The sequence below is a fragment of the Micropterus dolomieu genome, linkage group LG03 (assembly GCF_021292245.1).
Source record: "Micropterus dolomieu isolate WLL.071019.BEF.003 ecotype Adirondacks linkage group LG03, ASM2129224v1, whole genome shotgun sequence".
NCBI lineage: Eukaryota > Metazoa > Chordata > Actinopteri > Centrarchiformes > Centrarchidae > Micropterus > Micropterus dolomieu.
Window position 1 is genome coordinate 6,998,085 of NC_060152.1, and position 17,636 is coordinate 7,015,720.

General features: G+C 38.8%; 1 protein-coding gene across 1 annotated transcript in view; it reads right to left on the reverse strand.

The window, feature by feature from the left end:
* The window catches only part of LOC123968504 (inactive phospholipase C-like protein 2), a 42,804-nt gene extending 25,418 nt beyond the window's left edge, over positions 1 to 17,386 (reverse strand). The window contains exon 1 of the mRNA XM_046045324.1: positions 16,924 to 17,386. Within this exon, the coding sequence (XP_045901280.1) occupies positions 16,924 to 17,175 (252 nt within the window). The 5' untranslated portion in view covers positions 17,176 to 17,386. The remainder of the gene's footprint in view (positions 1 to 16,923) is intronic.
* Between the last annotated feature and the right edge of the window lie 250 nt (positions 17,387 to 17,636).

The following is a 17,636-nucleotide window of genomic DNA, read 5'->3' on the forward strand; positions in this document are numbered from 1 at the left end:
GTAGCCTAGCCAGTCTCCAGACCTAAACCCAATAGAGAGCTCAAACTCCGTGTTTCTCAGCGACAGCCCAGAAACCTGACTGATCTAGAGAAGATCTGTGTGGAGGAGTGGGCCAAAATCCCTCCTGCAGTGTGTGCAAACCTGGTGAAAAACTACAGGAAACGTTTGACCTCTGTAACTGCAAACAAAGGCTACTGTACCAAATATTAACATTGATTTTCTCAGGTGTTCAAATACTTATTTGCAGCTGTATCATACAAATAAATAGTTAAAAAATCATACATTGTGATTTCTGGATTTTTTTTTTTTTAGATTATGTCTCTCACAGTGGACATGCACCTACGATGACAATTTCAGACCCCTCCATGATTTCTAAGTGGGAGAACTTGCAAAATAGCAGGGTGTTCAAATACTTATTTTCCTCACTGTATGTCTTAAGAAGCATACTGAATATCTTCCCTGACACCAAAGACAAACCAGGGCTGGGACTATTCGTCGACGTAATCGATTGCGTAAATATGTTGACGCGTCGCTGCATCCGGTGTGGGATTCTCCCGGACAAGCTCCAGCTACAAGACTGCGCCTTCGACCGTCTAAAGTTTGGAGTATTTCAGACAAGACACTCAACAATGTGCTGCTCCGTGAGCTCTCTGAACTGGAAACCGCTTCACTGCAGCACAACTGCTGTCCACGAATACATAAAGCAGCACGAACACGTGAAACTAAAGTATCCCGGAGCACTTTGTCTAGACGGCAGCACCGTAAATCGTGTTTACTTTCTGTCGCCACACAAGCACGGTACATTATCAGCATGAGGACACGTAGTCCGTTAAAATGTTTATTGCCTTCATGTTAAAAGTAATTTATGCCCCGCTGCTGTCATGGTAACGTAACGTTAGACCGCGTGTCATCTAATGTTCGGCTGTTTCCTGTTAATTTAACGGCCATGTATGAGCGAGAAAACAGCTCAAACTAACAGTACAGACGATCTGTGGCTGTCTGGACAGTCTGTGAGTCCTTTCAGGTGTTCACTGATACAGAAATACATTTTATTATCATACTGCATTACTCAATATTGAAATTAATCCATGTCAGAAACATTTAAAGTAAAGTAGCCTAATTAATGTCTGTTATTGTTATTATCACAACACAGCAGTGACGTGAAAATTTTATTCATTTTAAGATTTGCTTCCATTGTCATTATTCTAATGTGCTTCATCAGGATGACTGAATAAAATATAGATTTATTGATTAGACATGTTTTTGATATTTTAGTATAATGTATTTTATTGGTATGTTAATCGAGTTATAGGCAACTTCTTTAGAATAAACAAAATTAGTCGTTAGATTAATTGACTAATCGAAAAAATAATCGTTAGATTAATCGACCTGAAAAATAATCGATGTGTACAACCCTAAGACAAACCTTTCATGTTATTGTAAGGGCAGGCTGGTCAGTGGATGGAATCAAACATCACACACCCACAGACAACAGGTCGTTCCTACTCTTCACAAAATTGTTAATTTATTATTTTTCTTTTAAATACTGGATAGAGAAGAGAAAAATATAGTAGTTTGTCCATAGCCGCTGAAAAGGACATTTCCTGTTACCATTAAACTGTTGTGTTACAATGATCAGTGATCTCTGGCCTGCAGAGATCAGCAATGAAAAGAGATAATGGACTTCCTCTTCTACTACTGTGTGCAACTTGTTTATTTGTCCTGCTAGGGCCCAATCAGACCGACTGCAGGTTGCAAAATGCGAGATGCACTGCCTCTTTGTTGAAGTTTGACAATCTGCGTCAAATGTGTGGCTGGTAAAATTTTAACATTCACTAGCCATTTGGCTGGTGGTCAAAAAAGTATATTTTGCACCCTGTGAAAAGTACTTAATAAAAATACTTTTATAAAATGTTGTTGAATGTGGAAATTAAAAAGTCTGACACAATTTTGAATTCATCTGCTGCCATATGGACTGAAAACAGAACTCCCTAATAGAAAGTTTGCGAGCATGTGTTTGCAATTCAGTTTTGCAGTCAACCTTTGTTAAGTGTTAAGCCAGAATGTCTGACTTTCCCAGTTCCCCTTCTGGGTTCTACCACCACAAAATAAACCTCAACATATGACAAATACTACTAAAGTGTGTCCATGTGGAGTTGTGAGGAACCTTTTTAGAATCAATGTAAGAAACACCTTTTTGAGTTCTGTGGTCCCTCCTGTAGCCTAGCTACCACCTTAGCTTCATGTTGAGCAAGGACAACCCCAAGATATCAACTGCACCTGAGAATGCTGGTATAAGTAGTACCGACTCGTAACAGAATTGTACTAAAATGAGAAATGTGCCTCAGACCACTAGCATTGCTTCTACATTTTACCACTTGTCTAAAAGAAGGATAATACACAGAGATGTCAGATGAAATTGTCATTTTCAGGTGTAATGTTTGAGTGGTGCAGCTTTCCTTATAGGGCCAGCTAACTTCTGAATGAATAGATATTAGGGGTGTACACCAAATCCACGGTTCGGTTCATACCCCCCCCCCCATATTGTTTTTCAGTACAATTATTATTATTATTATTATTATAATAATAATATGTTCGAAGGTGTAATATTTACAAAATATAGGCCTACAGCTTGCACTAACTTTAAATACAGAGTTTTCAACATATAATTCACTTGGGCAGGCTGGCCAGGTATACTTTTTTTGCATTTTTGCATTTTGTAGTGAAACACAGAGAGAGATGTTACCTGATATTACGTTAACAGACACACAGGAAACGCTGCATTATAGAGCAACAGTGAATGCACCAGTGCAGATGTTACTCACTAACGTTAGTTTCGGTTTCGATCCATATGAGGTGCACTTTAAAACTGAATCATGGGTGACTTTTAATAAAAATGGCGACTTTATGAAACATACTGCTGATGGAGAAAGTCAGCAGAGACACATGCAGGGAGAGAGAGGGACAGAAAGAGGCGGAGCAAGCTGGCGTGTTTGCTGTGAGAGACCAGAGGTGCAGGCTACCTGAGTGAGTGTGGGGAGAAGAGCAGAGGAGCAGATTAAAGTAGTAAATAAACACTAAACTAAGGTGGAAAATTACCTACAATAACCTATTGTCAAAACAAATACGATATAAAACGCTACCAAGCCAACCCCCCCACCGGCCACCGCCACAGTTGCACTGTCTTAATCAGAGCTCAACAGTCCGGGAGCGGGTGTGTCTCGGTTCAGCCTCTCGGATCCGCGACACAAGACCGTGGACTTTGGTTTCAGAACCATTACTGCCCTAATAGAAAGATCATTCTTATTTATTAATAGCTGTGGCACACAATAAGGAACCATGCATACTATCACATCTTACACTTAAGACTGGACTGCAAAGCACTTACACTGCAGTGTTTCCCCACACATAGGGCTGCAACTAATTAATATTTTTGTAGTCAACTAATAATTGAAAAATAATCGTGACTAGTCACGAACTAGGGCTAGACAGCAATAATAATTAAGTAATATAATTTTTTTCAATTAAAAAAAAATTAATTGTTCAATAAATATTTTACTTTTTTTACTCATGCATATTTGTTTTTATCAAAGATTTTATCATAATTATTTTGAATGTTCTACCACAGATTTGTAAAGTGATCCACTGTTTGGCCTCAAATGTTGACCATAAAGAAGAGTTTAAACCACAATTAACCATCAGGTTTCTTCAACTTTCACTCAAGAGCAGAAATCCTTTAAACCTTTAAACTTGAAAATAATAATGATTTGATAGTTAGCGTGATAATTATCGATATCGAAGGATATGAAATTTTTTTCATAATAAAATTTAAAACGCTAGGGGGGTAATGGGGAAGAACACAAGACAGCATAGTCTACTCCTATAATTCACCGATTTACTATTGCACTTAATGTGTTTGCTAACACAACTAAAAGAGCGTTCTCTTAGCCAGCACCATCTATGAGACCTCAAAACCAAGAATGCAAAAAGTATGGAGAGACTGCTCAAACGTTGTGTCTACTGCATGGGTGTACGATGGCCAAACAATGCTGTTGATCTGATCCTCCATTGCAGAGTGCGGTGACAGATGTACCTGGAGTGGTACAGGTGAGTTTGCAGCCCCGTTCGTACGTCCAACTGCAACTGCTGTGTGTTTGCGGCAGGGAGAGGGCCTAATACGACCTACAACACCATGGTGGAGGTCTTGCTGTGGTTTTTAAAAAACATTTCATCTGCCAGTCAATAAGCACTGGCACGTACTCTTCTTTTGAACTACAGATGACTAAGGTTGGTCATTCAAATACATTTTATTGTAATTTAGTCTACCGGCCACCTCGGCCAGCGGCCTCTTTTCTTACCTATTTTTCTGACTTCTTATCATCCATTATTAAGCTGGACAGAGTGATCATTTTTGGCAATTTTAATATTCATGTGGATGATGATACTTGCAAAAATGCTTCTGAATTTGTAAATATTACTGAATCTTTTAACTTCACTCAGCATGTCTCCTACGCACAGCAAGGGACATACGCTCGATCTTGTTCTTTCTCATGGTTTCAACAATAATAATGTTTGCATCGAAGATGTATTTGTTGAGGTTCCTCTGCCTGCTGTTTGATTAACCAGATTACTGTTGAGAAATTTTCTGCTGCTTTTAACGCAAGCTCGGTTCTTATTTCGAATGACGCGGACACTTGCGCACAGGCGTTTAATGATCACTGCACCCTGCTGTTGGACAAAGTGGTGCCTCTTAACACTAGAGAAATTCCCTCTGTTAATACATCCCTGTGGATGAATGACGCCATTCGCAGCTTGAGGCGTGTCTGTCGGAGAACTGAGCGTTTATGGAAAGCGACCGCCTGCATCTTAAAGAGCTCTTAATAGACTTAAACGTAATGATCAAGGATGCTAGATCCTCTTACTTTACTAACCTCATATCTGCCTGTAAAAAAATGTTGACAGCAACCTTTTGTCTCACTTTGGGGACAAGGTTAGAGCTGTCAGGGCAGGCATTGTTCAATCAGCAAACCCCCATATAGTTAAACATCACAGACTTTCAATACTGGACTCCCTCTGCCCCATTAGCCTGAATGACATCATTAAGTTAGTGGGCATGATGAGACCTTCACAAAGCCCTGTTGATATTTTACCCAGATCCTTGTTTTTAAAATCCATACATCTACTTGGCCCATGTTTGGTTTCAATTTTAAACTCATCTCTTCAGCTGGGCCAGGTCCCCAGCTGTTTTAAGCATGCTGTTGTTCAGCCTATCTTGAAAAAGAACAATCTTGATGCAGCTTCATTTAGAAACTATAGGCCTATTTCTAAATTGCCTTTTCTTTCGAAAATTCTAGAAAAGGTTGTTGCGAACCAGCTACATAATGTTTTGGATTCCCATAATATCTTTGATAAATTTTAGTCTGGTTTTCATAAAAACCATTCAACTGAGACTGCCCTCCTTAGGGTCTCAAATGATATTTTGATGGCCGCTGATGGGGGTAAATGTTCTGTGCTGGTCCTATTAGATCTCAGTGCAGCGTTTGATACTGTTGATCACTGCACTCTAATTGATAGACTGAAAACAACTGTGGTCATTACCGGATCAGCTCTGAACTGGTTTTTTACTCCTATCTCTCTAACAGGAGTTTCTCTGTGTCCATAGGAACATATATGTCAGACTCTGCTCCTTTGTCCTGTGGTGTGCCCCAAGGTTCTGTGCTCGGCCCCCTGCTGTTCAGTCTGTATATGCTTCCTCTTGGAAAGATTATTGGTAGCTTTGAAGAGATATCTTATCATTTTTATGCTGATGACTTCCAATTATATTTATCTTTTAGTCCCCATAGGCTAGACAAACTGTCCGTGTTGCACAATTGCTTAGCATCCATTAACAAATGGATGGCAGACAACTTTTTGCAACTAAATACAGACAAAACTGAGGTGTTTATTTTTGCCTCAGACAACATTACCCCTAAAATTAGGCAGGGCCTTGGGGCTCTATCATCCTCTGACGGTAATGTTGTGCGAAATCTGGGTGTCATTTTTGACAAATCTATGTTTTAACAGTCATGTTAAATCTGTGGTTCGTTCCTGTTTTTTCCATCTCAGGAACATTGCTAAGATTAGATCTATGGCTTCTAAAGAAGAGACGGAGATGCTTGTTCATGCTTTTATTTCTCCTCGTCTGGATTATTGCAATGTACTGTACACTTGTCTAAACACATCCTCCATAGATCGACTGCAAGTTGTGCAGAATGCAGCTGCAAGGCTTTTGTCTAAAACTAACAAGAGATCGCACATTACTCCTGTGCTTAAGGCTCTTCATTGGCTTCCGATTGGTTTTAGAGTACATTTTAAAATTTTAACCATTAGTTACAGAGCCTTGCATGGTCAAGCTCCCTCTTACATCCAGGATCTGTTGCATGCACACATTTCTGGTCACTCTCTGAGTGACCTTTTAACTGTTCCCAGAACACGTTATAAAACAAGAGGTAATCGTGCTTTCTGTGTGGTGGCTCCAAGGCTCTGGAACGCTCTTGGATTCTGTGGAAACTTTTAGAAAACACCTTAAGACACATCTTTTTAGACAAGCTTTTAACTAGCCATATAGTTTTGTATTTTAAGTGTTGTTGTTGTTGTTGTTGTTGTTATTTGTTTTATTTTATTCTATTTTTTACTGTGAAGCACTTTGTGACCCCTCTTGTCTGTGAAGGGTGCTATATAAATAAAGTTTACTTACTTACTCCAAGTTAACAGCCAGGCTTTATCACCCAAAACAATAAGCTCATAATCTGATTTATTGCCAAGTAGGTTTAAAATTTAAAATTTTTAACTTTTTAACAAAGATTTTTGCTTTGTAACTATATAAAATAAAAGCAAATTAAAAGCAAGTACTATAACCCCAACTTTACACTAACAATGTATTGTCTATTGGGCTAAAACAAATTAAATCTATTAATTCGATGACTAAAAAGAAGTACTTCTTAAAAGATGCATCAATGAATCGATGATATAACGTGTAGAAGCTTCGAATACTAAAATCATTGTTAGCTGCAGCCCTAGCGTCTTTACAATAACGAAGCAACAGTCCCTTGCAAATATTCAAATTCTACGCTTCTTTCATGAATGCTTCTTTTTCGTGAGTAGTCTTAAGGTTAAGCAGTCATGACAGACAATGGAAACGATACTGCCCCCAGCACTTCTGTGGTGCATTGCGGTTAGAAATGAACAACCAGAAATGTTCTGAATAAGAAGATTGATCTCTCCCTTAAACAGCCTCTCTGTAATGACACGTCGACAATGAAATTTCATGTCGACAAATTTTTATAAATCGACGTCATCGATTACGTCAACTAAATGCAGCCCTACCCACACACAGACTTTACTTGGGCAGGCCACCCAGGTGTATTTGACGACCCATTTTAGCATTTTGATGAGAAACACAGAGTTGTTATCAAGACATGGACACAGTGAATATTTTTTAAGATCTGCATAGGCACTTCCTGTACGGACACCAGTGCAGATCTGCGAGCACGGTAACACTAAATGCTAGGCTAGCTTCCTCTCCCCATTCTTCAAAGGACATGTGACAGGTGCTGTTATTAGTAGGGCTGTCCACGATTAAGGATTTACATAGTCGAATCAGAATTGTCAAGTCTTGCCTATAGTCGACTGATAGAATCATGTGTCTGTTCGGCAACTTTATAAAACACACTATTGATGGAGAAAGTCAACAGATCTGACACATAGATGGAGAAGGAGACACAAAGAGGTGGGGCGCGCTGTGTTTGTAGCACAGGTGTGTGAGTGTGAGGAAAAGAGAACTGAAGAAACAGCCAATTAAATTAATGAGTAAACACTTAAATAAGGTGGAGAAGGAAGTAGAATTAAATTGCTAAAATAAGAAATAATCTATTAGAAATAAAACAATATTCCCCCAGCCAGCACCGCAACCAAGTTGTTTGACATTCTGTGTGAAACATGCAACACTGCATTATTAAACAATGTAACCACACTAAACAGTCAGAAATGCAATCTCAATCAAATTGACCTTCGACAAACATAAGTGGGAACTTTTTACCCAATTTATTGATTGAAGTTAAATGCAACCGCTGTGAAGCACAGTGTACACCACTTTCTTTCCACACCACAATATTGTTCAGTCAGGCCAGCCTTCAAATCATTTACACATTCAAGTCAGGTCAACACTGCAATTGCTGAAAATGATCTTATTCACATTCCGATCAGACCTCAACCAGAGAATGATCAAGCAAAGCTGTCATGTCACGGTTCACACTCACAGAAAAGAGAGTGAAGCTGCAGCACAGCTCAGCATCTGATAAGGAATCCATGATGAGAGAGTTTCTGAACGCTGGCAGGCCTCAAATGCTATGCCTGCACTGTGAGTACAATTAATATATTAGCAGCCAATTTCAAAAGATTTCCACAGCCAGCATTGTTTATTAGTGCAAAACGGCCTAATGTTGAACACCAATATAAGTCAATGCTGAAGCACTGGGGATACCAGCTAAGGCCCAGACAGAAAGCATTTCAAAACGTGAGGTTCCTTTTTGGTTGAATTTAGAAGGGCGCTTGCTCTGGTATTGTTTGAGGGTGAGGGGTGTAAAAACACGCAGGAGATGTGGAAACAGAGATCCGTGTGGGCACATGAGACCCTCAGAAAGAGGAGACACCACTGATAGTACCACCAATTGGTCCAGGAGCTTCGTCTTAATGATGGTCGGTTCAAGTTGAATTTTTTTCAACTTTGTGTGCTCAGAGAGCTCCTTCAAAAACGCAAGGCCCAGGGCCAAGGTTATTATACTTTGGGATTTTTCAATAGTTTTTATTTTTATTTCGTTTTGACTTTTTGTTTTCAATTTAAGTTTAGTTTTAATTCGTTTTTGAAGTGGGTTTGCTGGTTTATTTTTTGATAATGCTTAGTTTTAGTTCATTAGTTTCAGTGTTAGTTTTAGTCTTTGTCGCTGCATGATACGAAGCTCAGTTCAGTTTAGTTCAGTCTAGTTTATTTTTTTCAAAAAACATTAAAATACAAGTACAATCATTAGAAATAATGCAGATTTGTGAAAAGGGACATATTTTTTAAGCTATCTGAAGCTTGCACATAGGGGCCCAAACACTAAGGAAATCTTTTAAGTACTAACACATTGTCAAAATAAATACTGCAAATAAATGAAGCACATGCAATCTACAGTATAATTTCTAACCTACATACAGAAAACCCTAAGAGCAAACTAACCTAATCCTACAGTGGTCCCAAGAAATTCATTAGATCAGTCTCTAGCTCCATCATTCTTGGTTATATAGGTGAAAAACAATAAATGGAGGTGAAATACAATTGATGGACACCTTAGAAATTGGAAGAATGTGTAGGCCCCCCTTGAGCCACAAACAACAGGTCCCTAGCACCCTGAAGGCAAGTATGACTGGAAAGCAGTTCCACCGGCTTCATATCCACTCAAAAAGTAGGCTTATTAGACCCTTTAAAATAAATAAATGAATAAATAAATGAACAAAAACTAAGGACATTTACTCTTTAATTTTAGTTAGTTTTACAAACCTACAATACAGTTTAGTTATCGTTTTTTGTAAAGCCTTATTTCAGTTAACGACAATGTTTTTTCACATCTAGTTTCCGTTATTTCGTTCGTCTTCATTAACTATAATAGCAACCTTGCCCAGGGCGCATGAACAGCCCGCAAAGTGCTCACTGCTAATAGGAAATTCAAAAAAGGTGCCTCTCACTGCAAAAAATGCATTCTGTCTGATCGGGGCCTAACTGGTCAGTTTAATTTCAATCACATCAGAGGTGATCAACAGGTGGTTTTCTCTAGGATTAAAATACAGTTTGTATAAGAATTTATTAAGCTCTAATAAAACAATGGACAGCAAGGAGCTGGTCTACAGTAGGTGCTTAACAAATTTATTTTAATAATCTAATGGTTATTTTTCTATTATGTTATCAATAACTTACTCTATAAAACATAAAAAACAAACTGAAGAGACCTGCTCATCAACATCCCAGATCAAGCTCTCAGTTGGTGGTCAAGATGAGAGGAGGCGGAGTCTGTGTTTTACATCGATGATGCTTGGTGCTCAAACATGGTCAAAATGGACACAGTTCCCCAAATGTTAAGACTTTTTTATGTCAAGATGAAAACCATATTTTCATCTTGTTGTTGCGGTTTTGCAAATTTCAAAAAATGCACTGCGGAATGTTCTGGTTAAACGAGTCGCCTATGTTCATAAAAATCTGCTTTTTAATATGTTACCATGTTTTAATACACTTAAGTATCTGTTAAGTTCTGTGTGTGTAGCATGAAGGGACTACAAACTTTCCTTTTTGGTATACAACTGTGTGTGGTATAATGATAAATAAACTGAAAAATGACCATCAGAATTTCTTCAACCAACAGTCTGAAACCCAAAGATGTTCAGTTTACTATAATGCTAAGACAAGGGAAAGCAGCAAATCACATTTAAGCAGCTAGAAAGTTTGACATTTTTGCTTGAAAAATAAATAAATTACTCAATTATAAAAAATAGTTAACTATTCATTTTAAACTATGGTTGCAGCTCTAGTCTACATTAAATACCCACTAAAGTAAAGGTCTATCAAAGTAGAGCACAACATCCTTATAGTCTAGATTATGTTAATTACACACCAGCACTTTAGAACAGTAAAATTATAAAACTTCATGATCCGCACTGAGCTACTGAGTTTCCATGTTCCATTCCCATAAAGTATTTCAAGTTAATTTCCTGTGAGAGCAGTCTTATTATTAGACATTCTAGGAGTGACAGTTGGCTTTGCATTTTCTCTGAGGGCCTTATTAAATATCTTTTCCTGACATATTTTGTTGACTCACGCATTGATTCTTTGGATTCTATAATGACAGTGGTGTAGAACTTAATTATGGATAATAAAATTCTATGTTAATTGTTTAAATATTCTTTTTTCTGTTCTGTGTTTCATAGCTTATTACAGTAATATGTTAATACAATCCTCATAAGGGCAGAGAACCACCCCTCCCATTACTGTTGCAGAACTGTAATCACTGCCAAGTCCTTTGGAGCTACCCTTGAAATAACTGGGCAAGGCAAGCAGCACTTGTGTAAATCAGTGCCACCTGAGCTGACAAATGAATAGGCAATTATTCAGGTTAGCGGCCGTGTTGCTATGAGTTGTCTTGAACACAGTAGCAGGACCCTGCATCAAGGATGGCTGTCAAAAGACTTTCAGAAAATTACCCCATCAACTGCCTGGCACATATTTGGGCAACTGGATTACACTCACGCATGCAAGCTACGTTGCTCAAAGATGTATTTTTTAACCCACAAAAATTTGCGGTTGGCAGATTTAGGCTAAATGATGGCAGGAAAGTCAGTCATAAAGCAGTTTCTTGATTGACATTATGAATAAATAATTTGACAGTGTTAGGCAATATCAACAACATTTACATCACCACATTCTTAAAGGCAACATAAAGCCACCCACTTCAGTAAAAGACAATGTGCAGTACTTCGGCTGAACATGGATGCTCTGTGTGAAGGTTATAAAGTGAAGTCAAGGCCACTTCAGTCATTTAAGGAGAGATTCTGTTTCACACTGCATTCCCCCGATAAATTGTCCTTGTTTCAATCCTCTCTTTGGTCCTAGAAAAGTAATGATTAAATTCACCCACTCCAGTGGAGGTACTCATATGGACAAACGTACTGTAGCATTTACAGTAATTATTTACCACAATTAGTCAGACTGCAGAATTGAAACATCAGTGTTTGGGAGCTATTTATAAACATAGTGAACACAGATGACAACTCTACCATTAACAGTGTGCCGCATAAAGTACTTGATATACAGTACAAATTGAAAGCATCATTTTACTTAGCATGACAATGTAACATTTTATAACTACAATGCTTTGGGTCAAGGAAAAAAGTTGAAAAAGAACAGCAGGAAAGTGCTGAATGGAAGTGGACTTCAGGGCAAAGCTATAAACACAATTAACACCTGCAGTATATTAAATATAAGTACACAAATCTTCTCTCCTCATCACGAATACGGGATTTCAACTCTAAAAAACATTTACGAAGTGAAATCAAAAGGGAATCGAACTCTCCTAACAGTCTCATTTCAGTATCAATTCAATCTGTACTGTTAAGTTTGCTTTTCTTTACTGTTACCTTAAAGCATGATTTATACTCCTGCGTAGGGTCTACGTGCGTAGCTGCGCCGTAGGCTACGCACGTAGCCAGGCATTTATACTCATGCGTCCATGTGTCCGTCAATCTGCAGTTACACCCCCAAACGCTAGTCGGCTGTAGCGCTACAGCGTCCACTGTGTTGACTTCTGCCAGCCGAGCAGGGTAACTTCCGGTTTAGCGCTCCGCTAATGTGAATGAGGGTAAAATTGTATACGTGCGGCTGGTATAGCCATTTCAAATGTTATCGACCGAATGAATCACATTCTGATAGTGAAACGAGTCATTTCGCTCGGGTTGTGATGGTCAAATATATTGATCCACGCTGCTAGTAAAAATTACTTCAAAGCACAGGCACTTCCTGTCGGCTCAGAGGCATCGCGAGGCTACCCTGCCAACTAATCACAGAGCTTACGGTCCGCCTCGACTCGACGTGTAGTTACATTTTTGAGGAGGTGCATGTCAGGCCGTCGATTTGATACAGAACTACAAATTGCACTTAAAGTGGGGCAAGCAATTTGAATCTAAAAATCATCTGCTCACTTTACATTCTGCGTGAGTTGAAAGAAAATCAGGTGCTTGTACACAGCTCTGCCTCTGTAAAATAAACTAAGTGGCCCAAACCATGCTACACAACACTATTACAGCCATTCCAGCCATGATTTGTGTGTCAGGTAACATTAAATGACTTGCCCATGGACTTTCAGCTAACTTTCTAGTTTGCTAAGACATGCTGTTGTTATGAAGAGTTGTGAGTATCACTGTCTGGAGCTGGTGTACTGGAACTGGCTCCACAGTAGCAACTGTAACGACAATTTGCTAACCCACAACTTAGCTAACATAAGTTACATTACTTGCTGTGTCGTTGTTCACTCTATATCATGGCATTTGTCGTGGTCTTAGATTTCTCCATAATAGCTTATCATGTTATTCTTTTACAGATGCTGCAAATCAAGCTAATCAATTTGAATATATTAAATAATTTAAATCAGCACACCATGGCTGGGATGCACTGGTCTGAGTAATGCAGGAAAAACTTGTCTTGGACTCATAACAATGCTGGTCTACCATAATTAAAACCATACTGTTTCATTTTTAACAGGGTGATATCACAAACTGAGTTTGTTTTCCTCTCTTAGCACTGGTGTGAAATAAGTATTTACCAAGCAATGGGTAGATCCTCCTTGTTTAGGAGGATCTGAGGTGAGATGTGAGGTGGGAAGAAAAGTGTAGCCATGGGGTCATTTTTGCTGCCACTGGCCACCCACATACAACATGGTTACAATTTACTGGTGAAGACAGTTTAAAATGGATGGGCAAACATCCAAGTCCTTACTCAAGCTATGCATAAGTACATTAGTATCACATAGCCACTATGTAACCTAAACATACAGTACGCTGCTCTACCTTTCATGCAGCAATTAAACTACTTCATTTAATATTTTAAGTGCATGAAAGTTATAATTAAAATTACAAAGCACTGAAAGTGTGTGTAAATCACAAAATTTGTTCTTTTGATTTCAGCACAATGGTGGTTTACAGTATAGTATCACAAACGTATCACGAAACACATAACTTGTGCCTTCAGAATTTGGTAGTTTTATCTTTCATAGAGAGGATGTGGTCATAGGCTGCTGTCAACTTGAAATAATAATAAGTTAAAATGGTTTCCAAAGAATGAAAACATCCATAAATTATCATCTAACCACTCCTGCAGCATAATAGCCTACTATTATTCATTGCAATCCTTATGTTCACTATGTCCCAAATAGTTATTACTTTGCCAAAACAAAAGAGCTTCTGTATTTCATTGTGGGAGACGTGGATGCAGTGTTTAAAAACAATAGTGTGAAATAGGCTATACTCAGCATAAAAATAGTGAGAGGGTTGAGAGAATAGATGTATTGGTACTTAAACTTGCCACCATAGGAAGGATGAGTGGAAGGGTGAGTGTAGAGTTTGGGTGGAGTATCATTTTAAGTTGAGTATTCAGCAACCATCAAATTAAAATATCTGCAAAGGTGTTATTTTGTCAACCAACGACTGCAAGAGTCTACATGCAATTGTGGATCAAAGGCTGCACCCCCCTCACCACACACACGTGCATGTAGACCAACAGCACTGAATACATCCAACAGAAATCTTAACAGAAGCAAGGTTGTTGTAAAGCACCTAGTTTTACAGCTGTTACTATGAGAATGCGGTTGGTGTTGTCCTGACCACATCCTCCCATCACAAGTTTATAACAAGAACAGAGGTCTGACTGACTGTGAAACAGGCTGCCTTGTTAACACTGCTCCAACCCTTCACAACCACCATCTCGGTGCAATATTTGATCAGTTATAGCTGTCAAAAACAAAAACTGCCGCCATCAAGAAGATACTGGCATGCAGACAAGGGCAGGGCTTGCTACATACTTGATTTGCTTGGTAGCCTTTTTAGATAGAGGAAATTCTGTTCTGCTTTTACACAAGTACTTTCTATTTGCAAAGCCACATTTACTCAACTTTATATATGTTCACTGTCTCCATATTATTAATAACGTGTTTGTGATATGGCAGTGTAAGTCCAAATTACTTTCCAGCCAGTCAATTCAGAATATGAACTGTTTTAAATTTTTGGTACGTGAGCAGTATTTATTTATGACTTTATTATGGTTACTATTTTTTCTATCTCTATAAAGATTTCCACTTCCTGGTAGCAGTCCATGTTCTTTTAATGGTAATTTAACATGACATTCATTTTGGCTCCAAATGATCGGAAGTCATCATCTCTGCTGTGACTCACTGATGTTTATCAATCTGTGTGCTGTGTTGCTAAGCAAATGACACAAAATTATTTCAAATATTTTTATTATTTCTTATGCCTTGTCCTGAATGTTTTCATTGTGTAGTCTGATATGGCACCTAATTGAATTTAGGTCATTGAACATTTCAGAATGATTTCCTGTCTGCATGGATTCCCTGGCACTGGACCACCATGTATAAACCTCTGGACCAGTTCACTAAATTTGACAGGGGCATTAATCTTGACAGGAACATGTTATATGAGGAAGCCTTTCTCTGTCTCTTCTTTAACAATACGTTTTGAGTTGGGTCCTAAATGTCTTTTTAAAAAAATCTGTCTAAAATGGATGGACTTCTCTTATTCAAATAAGCCTCCACACTTTTCACCAGAGCCTATAGCTCACAGGAGCGAACATCCAACTAAAATAAATTACACTCAAATGGCCTGGGAACTGAGACAGGTCCTTGTGTAGTAAGAGATTACTTGGAACCTTACAAGACAGAAATGTCAATATTACCTCTATCAATCTCCAGGAAGAGGGCATGTCAAAGTTCAACACCCACAATTTGCCAAGAATGCGTTTCCTGTAAAACCTGCCGGCAAAAGGTGAACAGCTGTACACCGTCCACTGCCAGAGAATGTGCCCAAAGCAGAGAGATCTCACTCAGGCATCAAATCATATACCTGATTATGGTATTGATTGTGCAGATAAATGGTTAAGCCAAACAAATTCACTCAAACATACCTACCACTACCATCTCAAAAGTGCTTCTCAACAAAATCCTTACACTAGCTTATGAATTATAAATCTAGCTGCCCCTCAAGGGAATGAAATCTCTGAGTCTGACTACTAATTTACTGACTTCTAAAGTAAAATGTAAGCAATATCGAACTAAGAGACATACATTTCTGAGCCATTCTGGGTCTCTGCAACGCTTATGGAGGACAGTTAATATGAAGAATAAGATAAAGAATAACAAATCCTTTGATAAGTATCACCAAGTGTCTCCCCTTCCCCATTTTCAAACTTGTTCCTTTACAGTCTTGACATTATGACAAATACAGCAGCAGAGGCAATACTTTCATCACAGAGTTGCTGACATTAGCCACAGACAATGTCTCAGAGGTTTACAACATACAGTAGATTGATGCAATGAGAGGAAGTGTCATCATCTTTGGTACCCCTTAAGCAATACTCACAACGCCCATAGCCTTGAGACAAGAAAAGCTCAAATGTAAAGCTTTAGACTGAAAGTCAGAATCATAATGGTTCTAAGACTAAATAGTTATAAAGTATGAATCTGTTAAATGTATGTTATATAGATAGCCCTCTGAAAAATGTATGCATGTGTTGACTGCTGAAATGCATGTATGCATCTTTATTTTGTATTTTTATTATCTGTATAATATATTTGTTTTAGCTTCTGTATTATGTAGTATAATAAATAGTACATTTAGTACCAGACTTCTTTTGTAAATAAGAGTTAGATATGATAGTTTAACTGCTTTATTCCTGTACTTCTCTGTTGTAACACTTTATTTCCCTCATCCACGAACAATAAAGATAATGATATCTAAACCTCTCTCTCTACAGGCATCCACATATAGCTAGATTACAGACATTCAAGATAAAATAAGGAGAAGCTCTGCTATACAAATGATGTGCAAAATATTCAAAGTACATGATGTGCTTCTCTACTGGCCTGTATTTTGTAAACCATCTATTTCACTAAAGTGTTATTTATAATCATGTCAGGTGAGGTTAATAAAAAAGCAGGCACAATGTGTATACAAAAGAGACTAAAGAAAGAGCAGGGGGTTTGCATTGTAACTTCCAACACCCTATGTTCAGTGTAGATGTGCAGGCTAGCTCACCGGAATGAGAGGCAAAATAGAGACTTTAAGTTCAATGCTTACCTTGATAATGCTGCTCCTGCGTGGTATTTCAGATTTGGCATCCAATCCGACAGAGGTGTTGGCGGCTTCCACCCCGGCTTGGCTGCCAGGTGCGACGTGTGATCCCGAACCGACCATATTTTGTGATATCCCACAGTCTCCATTCAAGAACGACACTTCGCAATGCGTCTTATCAGCTGCTTCGTCGCTGGGCACGGCCGTATCCCCAAGATTCAACGGAGGCAGGCTGCCGTCATTCCCAAACTCCGCCATATGCACTTCGAGCGCACACACACACGCGCGCGCACACACACACACAGGCTGGCAAGCTGCTGGGTAGCAAAGCCTTATGTTTCAGCTTTACACAAATTTCCTGCCTGGCTTAGTGCCTCGTTGTAACATTTGCACGCAATTCTGCCGTATCATCTCCCGGTGCACGTATCTGTCAGGTTCCTACAGACAGAGGGGCTTGCTCCGTGCATTGTGCTCTGTAAAGAGAAACCACGGCGATTAGCATAATTAGGCAACATGGCATTAGTAACAACAGTCACATTAATAGTACCACCTTTTTAGTTTTGCAAAGCCAGGGGAAGACGGTATGAAGCTGAAGCGTTAGAACGCGGATGTAAACTTACAACCAGTGAAGCTGTTATCGTAAATACACCGTGATAAAACGCTTACAGCCGACGTGCTGCCCAATTGGTACGGGCTTTGTTGCGTTTGTATACAAGTTC